The sequence below is a fragment of the Patagioenas fasciata genome, chromosome 2 (genome assembly GCF_037038585.1).
Source record: "Patagioenas fasciata isolate bPatFas1 chromosome 2, bPatFas1.hap1, whole genome shotgun sequence".
NCBI lineage: Eukaryota > Metazoa > Chordata > Aves > Columbiformes > Columbidae > Patagioenas > Patagioenas fasciata.
In genome coordinates, this window is record NC_092521.1 from 163,233,745 (window position 1) to 163,257,995 (window position 24,251).

General features: G+C 39.7%; 1 protein-coding gene across 8 annotated transcripts in view; it reads right to left on the minus strand.

Moving 5' to 3' along the window:
* Nucleotides 1–744: 744 nt before the first annotated feature.
* Nucleotides 745–24,251, minus strand: part of SCN5A (sodium voltage-gated channel alpha subunit 5) — a 216,986-nt gene continuing 193,479 nt past the window's right edge. For all 8 annotated transcript variants that reach the window (XM_071805348.1, XM_071805346.1, XM_071805345.1 and 5 more), the window contains 7 exons: nt 23,483–23,605; nt 16,894–17,175; nt 10,258–10,311; nt 8,543–8,680; nt 7,356–7,460; nt 6,592–6,862; nt 745–5,563 (listed from right to left, as the gene is read on the minus strand). In XM_071805348.1, the coding sequence (XP_071661449.1) occupies nt 4,329–5,563; nt 6,592–6,862; nt 7,356–7,460; nt 8,543–8,680; nt 10,258–10,311; nt 16,894–17,175; nt 23,483–23,605 (2,208 nt within the window). In that variant the 3' untranslated portion in view covers nt 745–4,328. The remainder of the gene's footprint in view (nt 5,564–6,591; nt 6,863–7,355; nt 7,461–8,542; nt 8,681–10,257; nt 10,312–16,893; nt 17,176–23,482; nt 23,606–24,251) is intronic.

Consider the following 24,251-nt stretch of genomic DNA (forward strand, 5'->3'; position numbering starts at 1 on the left):
GATTTTTTCAGTGCACTTAAAACCAGCTCGATTTTGTTCCATTTTAATATGATTAGGAACCTGCCATGTTTAAACAGAAATCAGAGCAATGAAATAGAGTAACAAAATTGGTGCTACCAGGGGTGAAGATAAGGACAATTCATTCAATGCTGATAAGAGCTAAGGGTTGTCTGCGTCCCTTCTGAAGCTCCTTCCTGGATTAAGACATGGTATGTGTTGAGAAGGATGCTACACTTTGTTTAATACGAATTTTAACAAATGACTAATATAATAATTAGTAGAAAGCAAATCAATATAATTAAACTGGAAAGACATTCATATTAGCATTAAGAAAATATCATTTATATATATATTTTTTATATATATATATATTTAGTCTCTAGGTGGGATCCCATTTTTCCAGTAAAACCCTTCCTCCTCCAGCTAATTCTGCTAGGCAAGTTGGGTTGAAATATCAATGCTGGGCTCATCCTGTAAGTTACTCTCTTTGAAGAGAAGCTTTAGAATCTGCTTCAAATCCGTCTGAAGTACCCCAAAATTATCCATCGATTTCAACAAGCTTTGGCTCAAGTCTTTAATGCCCTGTCGTTAGTCTTACAATGCAAGATGAACTGGAAGGGCTTTCATTGACAAACCTTCTAACAGAAGTTACCACGAATTTCCCAATCAAATGTGCTGAAAAAGAGTCAGACATATAATAACATAGATGTTGATAAAATAACCCCCCAAAAAAGGCACAGGAAATATTTGTTATCCTTATTTATTTAATAAAGAAACATAATAAACTTGAATTTTTCCAGGTACAAACAACTTAATATCTCCTATGATATTGGCTGATATTTTCCTTGCTCTTTTTGTAGCTTGAGTGATTCATGTGGTAGCCTTTATTGAACAAATCAGCAGAAAAAATGGTAGCACTCACCATGCTTATAGACAACGTGGGCCAACTATTGAGTTCGTGTCTTTAACTAGATCACTGCATTGGGAGGTTGTACCATTGCTTGATTCAGATCGGCATCTTCATTAATAAAGATCTGCAAGTGGGGTTATTTGACGTTTTTGAGGGGAGTTCTGCGCACCACACCAAGATACCATTCCCTCTTCAGCTCTAAAGAAATGTACCACAAAACAACAGAAAACCCAATAGAAACCCAACCTTACAGTTACAAAGGTTTTGAAAGTAATTTACAATTCAGTTTTAGAAAGTTGCTCTGTAAACATCTATAGTTAAGACCCTCTTTCAGGTTTTGGTTTTTTGGTTTTTTTTTTTCGTTTTTTTTTTTTTTTGCATCGTGGTTACTTTTTTCTTACAGGTTTTGGGTAGAAGACAGAATGGTTTGTAATTGCATCAGTACTATAGGGTCTCACAGCAATGATAACAAGATATTCAACACAAGGGTGAAACGACCAGAGGAAGAGCTCTTCTCTAATATAATCAGTGACCAGCTAATCATCCCATTACATCCTGTTCATTACTGGGTCTGACTTTTAGTATCACTCAAATATTTTCTAATACAAGTTGCAAATAATTAAAATATTCAAAACAGCATGATCAACACCACACTGCTGAGCACTGGCTGGCTTTTTCCAAGGGTTTTGAACAGTTTATATTGTATGTGGAAAAAATCAGATAAATGCCTTTTTTGTAGTATTTTTTCCCTCTTCTTTTATTCTAAAGCTTTGAAAGGAAAATAATGTTACCAGTTGTCAGCCAATAAATGCTTGTTCAGCAAGTAATGAATGTACTATTTTCTAATTAAACAGTTTCATTATAGGCAGCAGCTCAATGCTAATGTTCAATAAATCCCATTGAGAAGAAAACATTTTAATCAGTAAGTCGTGTCCTCTGAGTGTCAGCCACTCTATAAACTCACAAGATACATATATATGTATAGGTATAAGTATGTGTGTGTATATATATATATGCATATAAATATAAAAATCGCATACTCTTTCTGGGTGATATGTACAGTCAGAATAACATTACAGCATAAATACACAGGGAATCTGTATAAAGTTTCTCTAATTTGAGAAGCCTTGAGCATTTTTTTGGTGGGGTTAGGGGTGGGGAGGGAGGACAGAATAGTGTTTTCACTTTAAGGAACGAACAGCAGTTCCCTTAAGTTAGAATCTAATTACATACAAGATTTAAAGGCAACAAAATCCCTGGAGGAACAGCCCTATGTTATATACCATAGACATGGGGTTAAAAGGGCAAGAGAGCATGATCATAATAATACTTATATAGTACGTTTCATTCCCTTATAGCACTTTGCAACCAGAAAGTCTTACAACACTCCTGTGAGGTAGGTAAGTATTATTATTCCCATTTTACAGATGGGTAAACTGAGGCACAGATAGGTTAAATTATTTGCCTAAAAATCATGTAGTAAGAATTAGGAATAGACCCCAGGAATCCTGATGGCAAATCCTCTGAATTAACTGACAGACCACTCTCAAGTGAATGCCTGAGACACCTCTCAATGAATGGAGAGAATATATTAGCCCATATTTACACAGATACATCGTCATCCTTTTGACATGTTGCATTTACATATTCTGACTCGTTTAGAGGACAGATTAACAATGGCCATGGATAAACTTCACTGTAACATATAGCTTTAATTCTTGTTGTCAACTCCATGAGGATTTTGACTCCTTTACAACCTGGGATGTAACTAAATGTCCATGACAATACCCCTTAAATACATTCTCGATATCCTTGCTTCTCCAAGGTGAAAAGCACAATTATTCTTCCTTAAAGTGCAATGGCTCATTATAGAAATCTCAAGATTTTCTACAAAGTCCAACCAAACCCAAATACAGTCAGTCTAAAAGTGAAAAAGAACTTGTGTGTAATTACGGACTTGTCTCTGTATTCCAGAAATGCTTTCTCACATTTGATTGAGGCTGAAACTTTAAAAATAAATAATAACCTATGTTAGCACGTAAAGCCTCTAATACTTTCCTACAGCCACACACTCATCTTTCACCCCATTCTCATTTCTTTGGCCTGAAGCTGATGGATACATCAGCTGTAAATATTCCTTTGCCTTCAGGAATGAGGATACTTCCTTTTTCTACTAAATACTCTTTATTGGTTCCTGTATTTCTTCTCCTTCCCCAGTAATCTAACTATACTGTCTGAGAAAACAAATGGTGGACACCGAGTAGAAAGGATTCAAAACCTCAAAATTTACATATGGATCCAGAGGCAATTCCCCTCCCACCTTCTTGATCTCACTGTCGCAGCCGTTCTGCACAGCCCAGTCGGTGTTGTTTATATTATTACCATTAGTAGCAGTAGTATTTCTGGAGTAACGTTGATGCACAGTTTCCAATAAGGCTGCTTAGCTCAGTGTTCCTGGGGAAAATGTAACCTATCCCACTACCTTAACAGAAACTTTGCCAGTGTAGATGGTGCTTAGGAGCACGACACACAAACGTGATGCGCTATTTCTATGGTGAGTTTGATTGCGGTATTCAAAGCAGATTCTTGAAACATACTAAAAAATTAGTGCTTTTATTAACAGTTTTACAAACAGAATCCATTATTGTCTAGTTTCCTGAAGAACAAGCCATTTCTCTCATTATTTTGACATAATTTCCTTTTTTTTTAATTTTATTTTTTGTATTTCTGCTGATGAGCAGTTGCAAGTCCCAAGAGGGAGGGCTTACTGTAATAAACAGTTAAAATGTTGCTAATTTGATAATTTACTTTGCAAAAACTTTCTTCTTCAAATGATGGGGATCCCGCAAGTTCCTATTACCTTGACTCAGAGTTCATCATGAAGAATGTGAGGATCATTAATCTCCATGGAAAAAGAGACATCTTTTTTTATAAGTAAAAAAATATCAAATATAATAAATTTATGAAAGACCATTCACAACATACACAGTAAGTGTTACATTTTGCTACAGCAGCTGTGATATTTCTTTTTTCTTTAGAACGCAAGGTCATACATTGCCATAAGTAAACACACTAATATGAGTAAGACCTTAAATGAATGTATACAGCCAGGCTTTATCTGTGGATAGATATACACTGTGTTTACTGTTTTAAAGTCTAGCATATTCTTATTCACACCATTGATATAACAGCTATGACCCTGCAAAGATTCTTCCTGTGCATATGTAAATATAAATATTGAGCCAAGTCAAAAAGAGCAGAGTCAAAGGTTATATGACTTATTAGACTCCTGTAGGTAAGGGTAAAAACTCCGTTATTTCTTTTGCAACTAATGTTTAATAAGAAGGCTGCTTCAATCGTTGTGTAGTTACAGCATTACATTCTGTAAACAGTATTTTAAAGCATTCTAAACAAACATTTAAACAATTGATTCTTTATCCCTGTCTGGTGAGAGCAGACAGTCGATAGCCTCATCACTTTTGCTCGAGTCTGTCATCTTCAGCTGCAGATTATCACTTGTACCTCTGGTGACGCTGTCATAGGATGGAGGGAAAGATGTGGAGGACAGAGTTTCTGATTTGTCTATTGGCCTGCCATAGTTTTCGTTCATCATGAACGCAATGAGACCCTCCTTCTCGGGTGCATCATCCTCAAGGATGCTGCCGTCAAAAGTTCTGTGCCGGTACAAGTAAGATGCTTGCTTCATGGAGCGCCGAAACAAATGTCTCCTGTAGGCCCGTTGGATGACGATGGCAGAGACCTCTTCTTGTTTCCGTCTGAGAGTTGTTGTAATAGGTTCGTAAGAGATCTTAGACGGATTCGCTGCCATGAACTTTTCTTCCATCTGTATTTTAAGGGCATCCATCTCTCCAGATTCTCCTAGCACCCGTTTTGTAAAAGCAAACAAAATATCCAAGCAATGGATCCTATCTCCACTGACCATGGGCAAGTCCATTGCTATGAGTTTGATTTTGTTTGGTTTTGCTATGCGCAAAGGTTCTGACAGTGCATCTGCAAAGTCTGAAAGTGCAGAATACTCAATAAACTGAGTGGCTTCAGGGTCAAACTTCTCCCAGATTTCATAGAACATATCAAAATCATCCTCACTTAGAGGCTCTGTACTTTCCTCAGTGGCTACACTGAAGTTCTCTAAAATAATGGCTATATACATGTTTACAACAATGAGAAATGATATAATGATATAAGTAACAAAGAATAAAATCCCTATGGCAGGGCTCCCACAGTCTCCCTTCGAACCATTTGCATTCGGAAGGTTTGGGTCACAATACGGTGGTCCAGTGTTTAAAATAGGGTTGAGAAGACCATCCCAGCCAGCTGATGTTGTGATTTGGAAGAGACAGAGCATGCTGTTAGCAAAGGTTTGGAAGTTGAACATGTCATCAATCCCATGCTCCTTCTTAACATAGGCAAAGTTAGCCATGCCAAAAATGGCATAAATGAACATGACGAGAAAAAGCAAGAGTCCAATATTGAACAGAGCAGGTAGGGACATCATTAAGGCAAACAGGAGAGTTCGAATTCCTTTGGCTCCCCGGATGAGTCTTAAGATCCGGCCAATCCGAGCCAAGCGAATGACTCTGAAGAGTGTGGGAGAGAAGAAATATTTCTGGATGATGTCAGAAAGTACGGTGCCTTGAAAAGAGGCAAACAGAGAGTTAGTACAGGGAAAATAATCATAGAATGGTTTTGGTTGGATGGGACCTTAAAGATCATCTAGTTCCACCCCCCCTGCCATCGGCAGGGACACCTTTCACTAGATCGGGTTGCTCAAAGCCCCATCCAACCGGGCCTTGAACACTTCCAGGGATGGGGCACCCACAACTTATCTGGGCAGCCTGTTCCAGTGCCTTAGCAAGAATATCTTCCTTGTATCTAACCTAAATCTTATTTCTTTCAGTATGAAGACATTACCCCTTGTCCTGTCACTACATGCCCACTCATCTATTCCCTCCTTCAGAATAGGAACTGTATTGGAAGAGCCACATTTCCGAGTTCCTTCTGCTCACTGGATCAGTTGATCATCTTCCAGTTGCTACTTCAATGAAAACTCTTTTGGCAGGATTCAGATTCACATTTGACATGCATTTCTGTAACATCTAACATGTGATCTAGCGTTGGAGCTGCAGGACAGCATAAAGCACAAATTGACAATAAAACTACATGTCTCTGTTTCTTCCCTTGGCTGGATGAGGCTTCAGAGCTCCAGAGGCAACAGGACTGAAAACAGCCAGGCTCACTGCATCTGCCCAAACCTGCCCTGAAGGGCTGTTTCACACTGATGTAATAAAAAGTAAATAGCAAAACAACAGCAGTCTGCATGTGCCCTTTTCATGTGGCTTTTTTACTTCTCTTTGGCTGTTATGCAGAACTGGGGTTAAGTGCATGGTACCGGTTCTGGACAATGTTTTATCATTAGGAACCATTAAGTGTATGGTGAAATTAATAGTGTGGTATGATAAACCTCATAATTTCACTGATCACTCAAGTTATTGTTAGGCAGTATTATGTTTTATTATTTAAATATTAAAAAAAATATGGCTAGGATCTAATTCTCTGAGTTGAAAGTGTGTTTTATTGCATGAAGCCTTCAACTTTGTCTAATTAAATTTATGTCTGCCTTTTTAACTTCAGAGTTTGAGGGAAAATCTGGATTCGCCTACCTACGATAGACAGAATCACGACGACAAAGTCAAATATGTTCCAGCCATTGGTGAAGTAGTAGTGTCGCAGGGCCAGCATCTTGATGATGCACTCCCCAGTGAAGATGGCAACAAAAAGCATGTTGATTTTATGGAGGATGTTCACTTTTTCTTGACTTTGGTCATCTGTTTCCACCATCATGGTAACCATGTTAAGGCAGATGAGAATCATGATGGAGACATCAAAGATTTGTTTTGAGACGACATCAAAAAGAAAACCTTGATATTTGTTCTGGAGGAAAGGAGAAGATTCAGTTAGGAAATTTGAACGATGTCAAAATGATGACATTATTGTCTCCTGATTGATCAAAAAGTAGAAGAAAACAGGCAATGTACTGCTTCTGAATAGAACTTAATAAACATAGAGATGATGAGGAATGGTTGGATGATAGAGTTTTCAAGCCCATTTGATCCTAATGCTTCTTGAAACTACTGAAAAAAGACCTTGGACTGTGGCCATAAATTAATTCAATGCAGCCATGTGGCCACAGCCATGACTACGTATGTAAATTGGACTTTTAGTCAATATAGGAGAACAATTGAAATTTTGTACCACAGAGGTCACTGGACTTGCAAGCACTGTCGAAAATCAAAACATCTAAATACTAGGTGGCTTTCACCTGGAAACAGTCACTCTTCCTACGCTGGAAAGCTGAATTGCATTCATTCTATTAAATTAATATTCAGCTATTACACAGAGTTCAACTGAATGATGTCATTCTTACCAGTGGCCTTGGGATTGGCTTTTGAGGTTTCTTAGATCCCAGCTTCTTCATTGCATTATAATACTTTTTCTGTTCTTCTGTCATAAAGATATCCTGGCCACCTAAGTACAGGGTGAGAACAAAGCTATTATTTTTGATGAAAAGAGGTACACTGCCTCCATCCAAAATTCAGGGCTGTATCCTCTTCTGTTTTCTTATTTCCCTTTTCATGTAGCTTTCATCAAAATATCTAAGAAGGGTTTGATGAGATGCAGTGGTGGGAGCTGCTTTTTGCATGGAGGTGAAGAGCAGGAGACACAGAGCAGTTCAGGCACCGACAAGGAGCAAGACTCAGATTCTGTCGGTGCTCGAGGTAAGTCCAGTGTGAAAGGGGAAAATGTAAGAAGCTCAGTCCTTTGTTTAGAGCCTACAAAGCAGAGAGAAACACAGCTCTAAGGCCAGGTTGCTCCTCCGTGACCATGGCTACACCTTGGGGCAGGGAGGTGATGGGCTGAGAACAGGTTCCACTGCTTTTTGTGCAGAATCATAGAACAGTTTGGGTTGGAAGGGACCTCCAAAGCTCATCCAGTGCCACCCCTGCCATGAGCAGGGACATCTGCACCCAGATCAGGTTGCTCAGAGCCCCGTCAGCCTGGCCTGGGATGTCTCCAGGGATGGTTCATCCACCACCTCTCTGGGTAACCTGGGCCAGTGTTTCACCACCCTCAGTGTAAAAAATTTCTTCCTGTCTGGCCTGAATCTCCCCTCCTTTGGTTTAAAACCATCACCACTTGTACTATTGCAACAGGCCCTGCTGAAAAGTCTGTCCCCATCTTTCTTACAGGCCCCTTTGAAGCTCTGAAAGGCCACAATAATGTCTCCTCGGAGCCTTCTCTTCTCCAGGCTGAACATCGAACTCTCTCAGCCTGTCCTCATAGCAGAGCGGTTCCAGCCCTCTCATCACTTTTGTGGCCTGCTCTGGACCGGAGTATAATCCCCTGGCCTGGATCTTCAGGATGTTCATCCTGTGCAGGCATCAGCATCTGCTACAACTGTGCTTTTGCAAAAGCCCTGCAAGGCAGTTTCTGAGGCTGTTCTGTCAATGATAATCTCAAGGCTAATGTGGCAAAGCCACTGCTTATAAATCTATCCCTTGCCCTTATCTCTCCAGCAATCACAAAGTCATGTGTAGCATATGCTCTACTTATCTTTTTCTTTTGTTGGTTAAAATTGTCAATGATGACACCAATGAAGAGGTTCAATGTGAAGAAAGACCCGAAGATGATGAAAATCACAAAGTACAGGTACATGTATAAATTAGACTCCCATTCAGGCTGCTCCTCACACTGCAAAGGGAAAAGGCAAAATGCAAAAATGAGACCATCTCTGCAAATATCACAACATTAATGCAGTTTAAAGAAAACTGTCCATCAGCAATAAAGATTATGGAACAGGCTAAATAGTGTAACTCCCACTAGCAGTAGCAGAGTCAGCGCTCCATGGTCTCTGTTTGAAGTTTACTACTGGTATCTGTGATGCCACGGTCATTTCAGCTGCATTTCACAACACTGTCACAGAGATCACACTGTTTCCGAAAGTGCAGCTTCACAGTAAATCCTGTAAAATGTTCTCAGTCTGAACCCAGAACAGGAAGATAATTTTCTGATTATCCCTAACGTTATGTGAAGCGATAGTACTTATAAAAAGGGAAAGTACGATCACAGTATAATTAAATGCTACTTAAAAACTCTATATTGAGAGTCAGTGTGTTTAGAATTACAATTTTTCTTTTATGAAGGATGGAAATGAATAAAATTTTTTGTGGAAGGGCTGAGCAATGAAGTCCGGTAGCCTCAGATCACATAGACCACACTTGGCAAAAATGCTCAGATTTGCCCCACCAGCTCCAGGAATCTATCCAAGATGCTAGAAGTTCGCATTTCCCTGAATACCGTATTTTCTCATGGGTACCCATGTGTTCAGTTAGTAGCAGGGAGGATACACACACGTGTACATGTAGCACAAGAATACATCAACATCATGAGCCATGATACACAATGGTACTTCTTAGCTCCATGGGTGTCATGTGTGTTTTTCACCCCTTATTCCTCAATTTATGGCTTGCCTCCCTGTTATTCAATTCAGACTGCCTAATTCTCAATACCCAATGTAAGCTTGTTCCTTTAATATTACTAAAAGAGCCACAACACCTTCATCAATCAAGAAATAAAAAAACCAAACCAAACAAGAAAAACCCCAGAACAGAATTATGCATGATCTTGCAAGGGAAAAGCTCTTAATTTCAGGAAACTTGAAAGCTGAATGGAATGTAGAGTAGGAACCGGTTGTTAGCACAGGGCAGTCATCAGTACCCAGAGGTCCAGCACGTTTCAAGCCAGAGCTCAAGTTCACACCAGCCTCTTTCCCTGCCAGGAGATCCTCCACCCTCCTTGACTAGAGCTGATGGTTATGGACCAATGAGTTGCTGAAGGAGAAGATATAGTGGGGGTTGAGGGTGGAGATTATAAGAGAATGTAATTTAAACCCAGTGCTTTTAAAGAGGTTCTGGTTATCACAAATTAGATCCATGGAAAATACGGCAGTCAGTGGGGAAAGTGGAAGAAAGAGAGAGGACAATTCAGGTTTTTGACAGACTCAGTTTCACTCTGGAGGGGCCTCTTTGCTGGGAGTTTCGCAGTACAAATAGATAAATCAGCTGTGTAGAACTGAGAGCTGCATTTGTTTTAATCCCAGAGTCAGGATGCTTGAGTACCACCCGCTAACAAGGAAGATCCACAACTGCCTCAACAAGAGTAAGACGGGGACCGGGAACCTGCCTATATTTGGTTGCTGTTGTTAAACACGATGAGTGCTGCAAAAGTCAATGAAAAAGGAAATTACTAATTTCCTTGTAGTTACCTACCTCTCGTGAATCCACTGCTGCATACATAATGTCCATCCAACCTTTAAATGTGGCCTGAAAAACACCCCACAAAACACATAATTAAATATATTAAATAAGCATATATTGAAATTATGATATCACCTTTGCGACTAGTTTTCAAAATGCACTGTTGAGCATTTTCTTCACAGCTAATGAATTGCCTCTCTTTTAAAGCAACATGTATCCATGAGTTTATGTTCATTTAGACATTTAAAATCATTCCAGAATGGTTTTCTCTTAGATTCTCTCATTCATGTTTTCTGATTTTCTGCAGTTGTAGGGATAAACCAGAGCTTTTTAAAAGAGATTTTAAAAAGGAGAGAAAACATGGAAATTAAATCTTTGGAAGCTTCCACCTTAAGAAATTCAAATAATGAAGAAATACAGTTACATAAAACAACACAGATCACTGTCCTGCACAAGTCTCAGACCAGGTGAGATGGGTCCTATCCACATTGGGTGTTCACACTGATGGGCAGTGACCACACTGTAGGATCCCCCTGAAGCTTGGAACCTTCCCTCTTCTAAAAAGGGATTAATCAAGGCAATGATGTCAAAACCCAGGGAGATGCATAAATCTCAGCTGACTTGAAAGGAGCGAAGGCAATCAACACCTGCTGTGAGCCTGGCCCCGGAAACTCCGTCTGCTTTACTGTTCAGATTTCCTGAAATCAGGGTTTCTAATTATCATTTTTTAAATTGTTTAAACACGATGGGACTCCATAGAAGCCAGTGCCTTTTACTGGAACCTGCACTGGAGAAAGGTTAGTTTCTCCTAGGAGAAACATGCAGAAGTGATTTTTACTGTTCTGTAGCAAAACCATGACTCATTGGTCTCAATGTGTGTCTCTAATTAGACACAGCCTGATGCTCAACACACCTGGCATTAGGTTGGAATTTGGTCTAAGCCACATTACCTTTATATTAGTCCTCTGGGGTTGTTTCTTATTTGACTTCTGACCCATTTAGACTCATCCTGGGTTTAAAATCAGTGTGAGGAGATAATGTGGCATTTCTTAGATTTATTTATTTAATTGGATTTACACTAGCAGGCAGGAAAGATCCACGCCCAATTTTATTTTGAATCCTACTGACACTGAAGTTGAATTTTGTTGATTGTGTGCAGACATGCAATTCCAGATAAAGCTAATAGGAATTTGGCCAGTGGTTCCCAGGAGAAACCCAGGAATTTATGTTGAGCTTGGTACATCCAGCAGTTTTAGAAATGCTTCATTATACACTCTCTATTATTAAACTGAATCCTGGATGTAATGCTGCCTTCCCATTTCCCTCTGAATGCTACTGAGCCAAAGGGAAATATTGTATGAGAGGTCAACCGTCTTTCTCATGAAAATATTTATAAAATAAGGTTTGAAATGTTGCACTCATTTTTATCTACTGAGTAAAACAGATGAAGCCCTCAAAATCAGAACCTTTTGGAAAATCTGTTCCATGGTACTGTGTGTTAGGAAACACTTCAGATGTGAAGTGTTTACAGGAATGACCAGCAGTTTTATTGAAACAAACCATTATTTGAACCTGTTATACTGATCCTCCTTAATTGTTCTAATGTTTTCCTTTTTTCACTGTTCTCTTTCTGATGTGATTCAAGATTTTCTGATGTCATTACATTCGCTTGCAGCTTCCAGCTCAAAGTGCCATTCAGGAAGGGTGGACGGGATGAAACAAGAAATCCTTTTCCCTGTTCAGCAAAACAATATGATCCTACCCTGTACTCTTCTCCCACTTGGGAGGAAATCTTTTCTCTTGAGTAGCTATTTTACCCCTCGATATGTACGACAGACACAAGAGACTACTGCAAGGCACAGTGGTTTATAGCAATAACAGATGATGAAGTAATCTGACAAAAATAGATATTAAGAGAAGGAAGTATTGTGATTTTCTGTTTTTCCCAGTTGTCCAGAAGTAAGAGAATTAAAAATCCACTGGGCTTCTGGAAAGCTTCCCTAAGCACTTCATCTGCGGAGAGTAAAAGATACTGAGAATGAAAGAAATATAACACTAGGAAAAGAAATTATTTATCTGGAATTAGTAACCACTTACACTCTGGATAAGGAAGTGACAAAATCTTCATGGGAGTGTTCGTGATATTATCCAGCCTGGAAGCTAGCCAGAGAAACACCATTTTCTACTGAAATTGTCATGTGATGAGATTATCTACTGATAAACTCATCTCGGGATGGGATTACATTTTGTTATTTGACTGGTGGTTATAGCTGCAATGCAGTAAATTAGTGGGGAGGAGGACAGGTGGGATGGCACTAGCTACCCTCAAACTATTTATTGTATAACCAAGTGGTGCCTTAAAATTAAAAAAAAAAAAAAGCCTTTAAATCTACGAAGGGTTTTGTTTTGTTTTGTTTTCTAGAAAGGTACTGCAATAGTGCAATAAAAATGGCTGGTTATGATGGCATAAATACTTGTCTTTGCACTTCTGAAATTCTTCTTTAAGCATTACTATTGGTGACAGAAACTTCTAAAAGTTACGACAGAGCCACAACAGTACAGCCAAACTACACGTCTTCAAGTTGGCTGTGCTAACTCTACTGTCTGCCGGCCCTTCTGCTGAATTTTCACACTGAACATTTGTTTATTGTTTATTTTGCGTTAAGATGATTTGCGGGTGAGTGTTGGACCCACCGGAGACTCCAGAGGTCTGTGCTGTGCTGGGCATTGCCTCTGCTCCCCTGCATTTCCACCAGTAATTCCCCATGGAAATACTGCTTACTCCTGATCTTTGGACACATGGAGAAATCTACCCTGTTGCAATAATTTATCGTTTGTTCAGAAGCACAGATTTTTTACACATTTTGCATACACGGTGAAAGTAAAATCTAGCATTACACTTTAGAGAAGTGCAAGAGATCGTGTAACTCAGTAACCTTAGACACACACCGCTGTCTCATGACCATTTTGTAGCTGATTTATGAGCTCCATCATGACTTTGAACCTGGCATGAAAGGCTGATTTAACTCCACAGCTCCTGGTTGCTGTACTGGTCTACGAGATCTTCTGTTATCTTCCCATTCTTCATCTGGAATCTCAAACTTCCATTACATAGGACATATTAGATGTAAGTCTGTTCCTGGTTAAGGAGAACTCTTCCAAGCAAGCCAGATGCTGCATGAAGAGACCACTTGTTTTCTTGGTGTTCTTCAATAAATTGTAGAAATTTCGAGACATGTTGCAAAAAAAGTATGTGGAGGTAATCATAATGTGAAGGGAAGGATTACACAAGGGAAATGTGAAACTCCTACTGGAAATTTAAGATAATTGTTTGTTCAGCTCAAATACAGATTTATAGAACATAGGTGCTGTGATCTGCAAAGCAATTCTGGGAATATAGAAAAAGCATTACTGAAGCACTGGGTCGTAGCAATCATATTTTTCCTATCAGATTAGGGTGTTAAGGGTGTTAAATCCCCGGAAGAGTGAACCATCCTTCTTGCAAATTAAAAAGTCGTGATACTAAAGATATTTTCCTCCCTGTGAGTGAGGCATTTTTCATGCTCATAGAGTGGGCAGAGACTATGTCCTATTTCAGTAACCTGTTGAGAGGCAGCGCTTTTGTTAGTTGGACAAGCTTTAAACTTGACTGACCACTTCACAGGAATGTTTTTGCACACTCATTAATTCAAAGTGGCATCTTCAGAACAACGTGATGGATCCTAAACATGGTAGGAAAAGAGCACAGGGTATTTGGGGAAAGTTTCCTGCAGTTCTCAAACACGTTGTCAGAAAGTTTGCCTCTGGATAGTTGTAAGCCTTAAAGTTTCCACAGTACCAACTGTTCATTTATTTAAAGGATGCTGCTGAAGTGAAGACAGAACATTAGGTAGAAAAATTCATTTTATGTATTTCCGTTTAGACTTCCAGACGCATTCAGGCATCCAGAGGTAACTTCAGAGTCACTTAAAAAGTGTGTTGCACAGCAGCTGGAAATGTCAACAGTCAAAAGACAAGTCCCACTTAAGAGCTCATATTTTGGATCCTGGAGGGTTTTAACCAAAATGCTCATTTCATCACTGCTCTGTGCTGTTTCAATGTGCACGAAGATGCATCGATGTGTCTGTCTCTTTAGGAGAGCTGAGCTGTTAACTGATCCCCTGCAGTTCCTATGGTAGTTTGCTCATGAAACACGACTCCATATGGAGGACATTTGGCAAGGAGCACCGGTAACCAACACCCCTTGGCTGGAGTCTTGCAAAAGAGATCCAGATGTTTGGGCCCCTTCTCTGTGGGTGTCATCTTTACCCTTTATTGCCTAAGACTGTCGTTAGCAGCAGACATTAGAGCTCCAGGTGCAGGATGAAAGTTAAAATCAATCCTCTAATGACATTTGGCTTCTGCTCTTCCTCCTGGAAGAAGCCAGCACCTGCCATAGGAACTGAGCAAGGTTTTAGGAATCCCTCGTTTCCTGCCATCGTCAGTTTGTCCAGCCTGCACAGACTCTACATTTATGGCACTTATTTTGTACTTCTGCAGCTGGAAAACTGCTTCTTTGCTGCAGAATACAGAATCGCAAGTTTGAATGAAACCTGCAGGGCCATCAAGTCCATTTTCAGCTGGAAAACAGCAGCACTAGACCATCTATTCATAAACGTGCCATGATCCACCTTACAACCAGTTATGTTTCTGCTGCCACTACTGAACCCACCAGAAGGCAGTCCCACCTGTTGAACCAGCCAGTGTCACCTGTGTCAAGTGCCCAGGAACTGATGCTGCAGAACAGTAGAAGAGAGCACTTCAGGATACTCCTTAGACAACGCCAATTTAGGAAATGTTGCAGCTTTTCAGAAAGCTAGAGCGAGTCTTACAAAAGAAATGGTGATGGAATAAATACTACTCTGATGGAGTTTTTCCAGCAAACACACCAGGCATCTGTTATGCAGTAAGGGAGGAGATAAGAAGGTTCAGGTAAGGCGTGATAATTTAAACCTGGAAATTTTTGCTCAGCTAGATTGGATGTATAAATAAAAGACAAAGAAAGCACTATATAGAACAGGAAATCTAATTAAGGACATTCACAGTGAATTAATGTACCCTGCATGGGTGAGCTGAATACCATAATTACATGCAAAAGATAAAAGTCTTGCTCTCAGCAAGTTCAGCTTTGTGTCATGGAAAGAATGAAAAGTGATTGTGCCCATTCTAACCTTTCTGCTTTCCAGAGGGTATAAAAGCAAAGACTCAAAGGACAGTAGTCAGAAGATCTCAAACTCAAGTGTATGTATACCAGGAAAAGAATATATAGTGATAAGCATTTCTACAAGAAAGGAAAACTACTTGATGGAGCTATTTCCTGAGTCTGTGACAGAGGAAAAAAGATCTGGGAGAAAGCAAATTTGCATCACGGGAAGGAGAAGGGCCAGCAGATCTGATGGGGGACTGGTGGGAGGCTCATGCCCTCTTGGAAGGGCAGGCAAGGGTTTGGGGCAGTACCCTGCTGCATTGCAAGAGGTGGATGTCTATATGTGACAAGAGAATTGATCTCCCACCACGCAAGTTTTTATCTCAGAACCAAGGAATGCCATCACAGATGCTTCAAAAGAGTAGGTTTCCTGTCCAAGGATGTAGGACTTGTTTCACTCTGCGTACATAAAATCCAACACAGCAAACACTCCTAGAGCATATCCAGCCCTTGCCATCACCAGGTTTCAAAGCAAATTAGGCACAAAGGAAGCAAGCATAATCACCACTATTTTACATGAGGGCTCCATGGAACTGAAACACAATTTGTCTAAAAGCACTCAGCAGGCCAGCAACAGAGCCTGGTTGAGAAGATGGAGTCTCCTGTGGTTCCATCCATTAGGTTGTGCTGCATCATAAGTAAATATCAATGTATACAACCCGTTTATCCACATTTGCTGCTGAAAGAGGTTGTAAAAGTGGCTTTCTTCTGTCTTTATAGAACAATTATTGCTATCATCTTCATCCTCAACAGTCACTTCTCTGATACGCTCTCATGACCTTTCCAGAGAGACCAGGCTTTACAGAGTAACACCACTCTGATCACCACTATGTTTCATAGTTAGGTTCAAAATGACTAATTATGTTTAGCAGGTAGAAATCAGGTGAGGAACCATGAGAAGCACCAGTGTCCTTCCCAAACATCTCCGAGGAAGGTGAGCACAGGACTGTAAATTAAGATTCCTCTGTGATTCCAGCTTTAAGTAATAACTTCAGCTGAGTTACTGAAGATACAGTAACTTCACTTTTTCCCAGCAGGGTATAGTGAAATCCTGGCCAGTTCAGGAAGGCCAGTGCACTCTTTCTGCATGAACTGGATCATGACTTTTTGTTCCTGGAACTGAACTTTGCTCTGGATTACAATATTGACCAAATGATCTTTAATTCACTTCAATAGTCCAATTACCTCCCAGAGGACTACATTAGTGATGCACCAGAAACTCAAAACCAGAAGCTGCCATCAATATCTCTAGGCCAAATTGATATGCCAAATATGACTCTTTTACCCTGATGGGTAAGGCTGAAAAACCCAGACAAGCACAGAGGTTAACCTGAGCCTATAAGCTGATTATTTCAATTGGAACAAGCAACATTTGCCTATTAGTTCCCGGTGGTCACACTTACCACTTGTAGCAGAGCCAGGTACCCAGCACCAACATTATCAAAGTTAACTTTAACTTTCGTCCAGTAAAATGTGCCTGACACATTATAGAGTATACAGTCACTCATGTTGTTAATAATTTTAGGGTCTAAAGGCATATCTCCTTCTGTCTTATTAATGCACTTCCCAAACTTCCCAGCGAAGAGGTTCACTCCCATGATGCTAAAGATGAGCCAGAAGATGAGGCAGACAAGCAGAACATTCATGATGGAAGGGATGGCTCCCACGAGGGCATTGACAACCACCTGGGGTGAATCAGGAGAGAAAAAACAGAATTAATGTCAGCACTTACACAGACACTTCGCTAATGAGCTGTTGTGCACCCTCGATTAACTGGGCTGAACCCTCACATGGTGACAGGTGGATAAGTACTAACACTACCTTAGGAGCCAGACCACCATTAAAGGCTTCACACTTGATTATTTTTTCACTCTTGTAATTGAAGAGCTAATCTGTTGGCATCCCACCTATGGGATGATGTTTTTTCAAGTGGAATCTTTTAATGCAGGAGCAATCTGCGAAATCATCATGACCTCTCAGATCCTACTAGATAATACACTTCAGTAAAACCATCTCTAATAATCATATGATTAATTGGAAATGGCTGGGATTCATCACAGTGTCTCAAAATAGAGAAAAAGATTTCTGAAATCTTTTACTGAACTCAAGCTCTGTAGTTTTTGGGATGTGAACTCTAGCGGCGATAAATTTTGCTTATTTAAATAATAACTGATTGAAACATACTGTACTAAACCAACTTTGACTTTCTGTTTATTACACATGATTAAAAAAGTGAAGCCATTCGAATTTAACAACAAAAGCATTATTTTTCTCCATTACATCCTCTGCAGCTCCTACAGACCAACCCAGCAAGGGCTGTAAACCCCTGTGTAAAACCACAGATTTTCTGAGTGAAGAACGCTATGACAAAATGTAGTTTTCCCCTTTCTATGTCAGCCACTTGTTCTTGGGATTCACAGCTTTTGGAGATGCTGCCATTGCACACAGCCCAGGCAAAACTGCCCAGCAGCATTGCTGCAGACATGAGCCCCACTACATGGATTGCTCTCCATCTCTATCTCATGCTTGGAGATTAAAATCATAGGCAGACGCTAAGCTCTTCTCCTTCTACATTTCTGAAACGGAGACAAGGTGATATTGATCCATAAAAATTAAATTTTATTCAATTGTGAATGTGATTATGGAAAATGTCAGCTCTTGTTTTCTCTCGCATTAGTGTCCAATTTTCTGACAAGATAATAATGCAGCATTTGTTTCCCCATAATTTTTTTGCATTGCTGAGGAAGAAAAATACCCGGAAGAGTAAAATGGTTTTCATGCATGTAGAGCAGCAGCTTCATCTACAATATGTAATACAAAATTATGTAGATCTTTCAAAAGCCAGATTTATATTTTGTGCATTTATGAATGAAGCTAATTTTCACACAGGAAAAGCTCTTGACCATTTTTTTCTGTATAATCTTGTTCCTGATGACTTTTCAGTTTGTTTAAAGTTTGGTGGGGTTTTGTTTGTTTTGTTTTGGGTTTTTGTGTGTGTTTTGTTGTTTTTGTTTGTTTGGTTTTTGCTAATTTTATCTTTCAGTTCTGGATGTTAATAAATTCCTAACTTCGTTTTAAGACTGAATTTACAGTGTTAACCAAAATGCCACATCATTTCTAAATCAAGGGGTTATTTAGATATAGCCTCGGTCCTTGTCAAAGGGGGTTTTGCTTGCTGCTGTATGGGACAGTATTTTTGTTCCACTTTAATCCATGCAGCACAAAACCACTGCACTTATATTAGATTTGCCACTGAACTCAGTTCCAACCCGCAAGCCCTGTGACAGGACACAGACATCCAGGTTTCAGCACGGCCGTGCCCGCATCCTGCTTTTTTTCCTCCTGCTGAATTATGTTCAATGGCTTGTAGATAACAAAACACGACATGAGGCTGGAGCAAATCCTGTAACACTTCTCCGAATGAATTATTAACAGGGGGTTTCATTCTTCTCTCACTGCTTCTGCTCTTACACCAGCAGGATGCCATTTGGTCTGCTGGAAGGACTCTCGATTTTGCACTGAGACACGTGACAGGACTTAAAGACCTGAATACATAAAGGTAAGTTGTTATCATAAATTCATGTTAAAGTTCAGCTGCAAACCTTGCCAAGGAAAGAGCTGAATTTCTGCTGCATTTAGGAAAAGCAACATATATAGCCATGTAGAATAAAAGGTTTCATGCCTTTTGATTTCCACCCATGCCTTTATAGGTGAAACCATCTTCCAGGTGATTTCTTTAAGCATAGCTTAGAAACTGAGCCACACTTTACACTAATCCACAATGATGCAAACCTAGAGCTTGTGGCCCAAGTATAGATTTGGTGGCCTAGCTCTCCTGATCTCATGGGCCACTTTCTCAGCTAAACCTGATTCAGATTTTAAATCCAGAAATAGACTCTCACAATGTGTTAATCCTCCCTTGCTACAGCACAGCCCACCAGACTTTCCGCAGTAATGCCAGGCTGTACCTCCTAACCAAGCCTGGACATACCTTCTGCAAAAACATCTAATTTACATTGTCAAGATTCCAAATAACAGGCAAAAATTATTATTACTAGATAATCTATTCCTGGTTTCCTTTGCTCTCAGTGTTAGAAACAGGTGCTGTGTTTTTAGGCTGGATTTGTTGAACCTGAGGTACTACTTGTCTGGTGTTAGACCATCTTCTCCTATCATCCCTGTCTGCACTTTGTGTGAGTTACCACTGAACATTGCGTTGGGTAATTAAAAAACTAGAATTTCTTTCTAATGGTCATGGTTCCTTCAGATTTCTGATTAATGCTCATAGATCCCTGCAGAGACTTTCCCATTTGTAATACCCCAATTCCAGCAGTTTTGTGGAATTCCAGTATTGAAGCATTGCCCTCTCTCTCCGCTTGCTGAGTTACTTCCCTGCATATTGAGGGATTATATTAGTCGCCTCATTTATCAGAACTTCCCAAAAAACCTTCTGTCCTGTTGAACAGTCATTCCAACCCCTAAATCCTTCTCAGCTGCTGTTTTCCAAGAAACATCCCCCAGAGTGACCTACTTTCCTCCTCCTGAGGTGTACAGTGTCTGTGGTTTTATTAAAATGCATGTTGTACGATTGATCAATTTTTCACTGTGATCCACATCAGTCCGTATAAATCCCTTATCTGCAATACCACTTAGTACTCTGCTCGCTTTGTGTGCTGTCAGCAAAGATCTTACATTTTCTTCCAGATCCTGTTAAAGTCCAGATTAAGGACAGTTCTTATTCTGAAGAATCCCTTGCCCTGACACACTCATCACCAAATTTACAGTGTCATCACTGTTTACAATTACTTTTTGAGATCTATCACCCATTTTAAATTAAACTATTTTGGCTTGGTACAAAGCTCATGTTTTCATCACAGTGTTCTGTGGTATCAGATTCTTCTCTGAAATCTGAGGCTATTTTATCAGCACAGTTACCGTCATCAGCATAATTTGTAATCAAATCAAAGGACCATATCAGTTTTACAAGAACTATTCCCCTGAAATCATGCTAGCTAGCATTAATTATGCTATTTCTTCCCTGCATTTATCTTGTGGCAGCCTCACCATGACTTTGCCTGGGATCATTTTCACATTAAATGGTCTATCATCATCCCACTCCTCCTTTTGAAACACTCCAACAACCTCCCTTGTTGGGAAGAAACTTGCAGGGAAGTGGCACCTCTGAAATAATTCCCTGATGGACAACAAATGAGGAGACGTGGGAGATTTCATGATTTGGGACAGGCAGACCTAAGTTAATTTACTCTGGGCTCTAATATGGCCTGGGAAGTGGTGAGTGACACAGGGTGGTGGCACATGCATGGCACCCCCAGGCTCTACAGTAACTGTCAGGTGGGAGACTGGTCTTATGGGAGTATTTTTTTGGGACAGAAGGGCAGGAAGGCAACAGCTTAGATGTTTTTCGTAAAATTCTCATGGGATGGGAGCTGCTGAGACTTGTGTCAAACTCAGACAGGTCCAAGCTGGTTTGAAGACAGGGAAAGGACCAAATTCTGATGGTAAAAGGTCCTCTTGGTCATCCAAGCACAACTCTGTGCCTTTGCCTCAGGACCAGTCGTTTCCAAAATTTAGGTATGGCGTCAATGAAGTAAGTCTCTTACTGCAGTATAAATGAGAACTTTCTTGCCCATGTTTTAGCCATGCAGAGATCTTTCAGTTATTCAAGAAAAAGACATTATAATAGAGCAAACTATTATAATTTTCTTACTGTCAGTGTTTGCTTCTCGACATTATCATTATATAATCCATCACTGCGCTAGCGATTTTCCTGTGCATTTTGGAGCATATGAGCTCCTAATAATGAAAGGTCTAACTGTCCCTAGTTGTGTTATGTGTGGTTAGACAAACTAAAAATAAAATGATTTGATTTTCCAATAGCACGTATTCTCAATTACACTTTATCATGGTTTACAAGCTAATTCACTACCTCCAGTAGCTCAGAAAGACTGAATATATTTCAGCTGCAGCAAAGGTACAGGGAAGGAAAGGGGTGTTGAGTCAGGGACCAGGGAGACATACAAGTATGACCATGTTAGGAAGGAAATTTGCTGGGCTGATGTGTGTGTCTACACCACGTAGGATCTCCTCCAAGACATCCTCTTGCTATTCTCAGACAGGGATGGGGAATTTTCAGGCTATTTCTTTCCTATTTCAGCTTCACTTTTCTGATATGTTGTAGTAGTCTGCCCACTGCGTTTCAGGTTTGAATCCAATTTAGTTAAACTGATGCAAAGTCACGAGTGAACATTCTTATGTCATCTTAGAATACGTTAAAGGGTTTTCGCTTGAACTTGCAAATCCACCAGTAGAAGCTAAGCCTTCATAAGCCAGATTTAAATTGATTTGAGAGAGTCTGTGCACAAATCACTCTGGTAGTTAAACTAGTGCTGCTTTTGCCGATATCAACGTTTGCTCAATTTATGTATGTTTAATAAAGACTTGGAGTGAGGTCATAGAATCATTTTGGTTAGAAAAGACCTTTAAGATCATTGAGTCCAATCATTAACCTAACACTGACAAGTCTACCTCTAAACCATGTCCCTGAGAACCTCATCAGATGACATAGTGAGAGTGAGAGCTTTAATTAATGTCAGTAGTAAAACATCACCTTGTGCCAGCTGAGGATCTGCAGAGTTTTTTTTGTTTGTTGGGTTTTTTTTGTTTGTTTGTTTTTTTTTGGTGAATAATATTTGAAATATTTCCTGTGTTTACTGAAAAAGAGTGTGGTGAACAAAACAATTAAGTTTTGGTTGCCCAGATGAACAGAGCCTCTTGAATCTTTTTGTCTTAGTCTTAACACAGAGGAGAGCGGTCTGCAACTAGATTTGTTTGATCTTCATCCACAAAAATAATATGACTTAGATAATCACAAGGTCTGCGGGACAAAGACATAGATCCCTAATTCTGGTCATCCACACAACAGGGAAAGTATGGGTACAGGGTTTTCATAAGTTGCTCTATCAACATATTTCCTGGGTTATCACAGTTAAGCTCTTCTGCCTTTGGTCTGTCGTACTACAAGGGTACTGCAATAGACCAGTGACTTACTAGGAGCTCAGTGCATGAACTACACATTATAGTCGCTGATGATTCAGACAAAAATTTTGTCTACAGGAAATCTTTACCCTCAATATACTTCAATATGAAAGCTGTAGCATTTTTTATTGCCCTAGTAGAGAGATTTGGGATCATCATGTTTTATGTGCTTTATCTTGCTACACAATCTGCACAATTAGCATTAACCTCGGTTTGTACAGAACACAGTTGTCATCTGCAAGTCATGCATGGTGCAAGGAGTTAAATAAAGTGCTTAACTAAACCATAACTGATTAGTGTACCAGGTAGGTTTAACAAATAAACTTGTATGCTGTGTGAATACAGTCACGCCGGCAAAGGAATGAAGAAGGGAAAGAGGTGGGTGCCCAAGATGGAGCAACAAACACGAGCTACATGGCTTTAATGTAAATCCTGACATTCTGTATTAAAAATGCAATCTGTTCAAAGGAAAGATTTTATATAATCATTCATTTGCTTTCCCTATCTTTAGCATTTCTCATTTTTGCTTCAATTATTAGTGAAAAAGTCCTTAAGAACTTTCCTAGTCAGTGTCATTTTAATACATGTTGAAAGCAAGGAGCAAACTTGTAGCTTGGTTATTCCCCTGATACGCCTTATAATTGAGAAGTAATTGTTATTCAGATGCTTCCTCAGCCAAAAATCTGTTTTTTAAAGCACAATGTGACAAGTTAGGCAGCAGGATTAGTTTATCATTAAATCCACCAGAGGATAAAGCTCTAATGATACAATTGCAATCAAGACAAAGGAGGGATTTCTGATTTTGTTGTTTTGATACAGCATTATCATCCATTTCCTTTGGCAGACAGAATGAAGACAAAACCATGTGCAACTGTTCCCTGTTACATGCTTGATGTCACACAGTTGAGCTTTGATTGATGCTTTATCTGTTCTTACCCTCATCCCTTCGAATCGTGACAATGCTCTCAGAGGTCGCAGGGCTCGGAGGGTCCTGAGGGATTTAATGGGACCCATCTCAGAGTATCCAAGTGTATTGGCTATGAGGCTTATTAAAGAGACCTAGATGGAGACACAAAGAAAAATCCAATCTGTTAGTACAGTCCTGCCATTTGCGTTCCCTTCTGACTTTCCCTCCTGAAAAGAAACAGCTGGACAGTTGGAAACAGCTGGAACAGTGGGGGGAAAAAAAAAGGCGCCTTAAATGGAAACCATTAAATTAGACCAACACAGAAAAATAGGAAGTTTTTACATCTACACATACACAGAACTCTTACCAACTCATGAAATCTTTGTTACCACTTTAGCGTAAACTTTATAGAAAAAGAGACTTTCAAAGATGTTTTTCTTTTAACTAAGCACACAGAAATCCTCTTAATGTCAGGTTACACAAGGTGGGTGAGAAAAGAGATCACCATTACAAAACCCCCCTCGATGATGCTCTTGCTGTAGGTTTCCTGTACGCTCCTCAAGGTCTGTGTATCTTCCACTATTGAAAATATGATGATTCACGTAAGTGTTACAATTTAGGGCTTTCTGGCTAAAAGCATCTGTAAGATCTAACCACTTCCAGCAGAGATAAAAACAAGTAGGATTACCATTCAGTTACCAATATTAAACTTAGTGATTAGAAAGAAGTCTTCTAGATTGCTGATAGACATGACTTTGTACCATAGACTCTAAAAGAATGACGTGCATGACTCTCTGA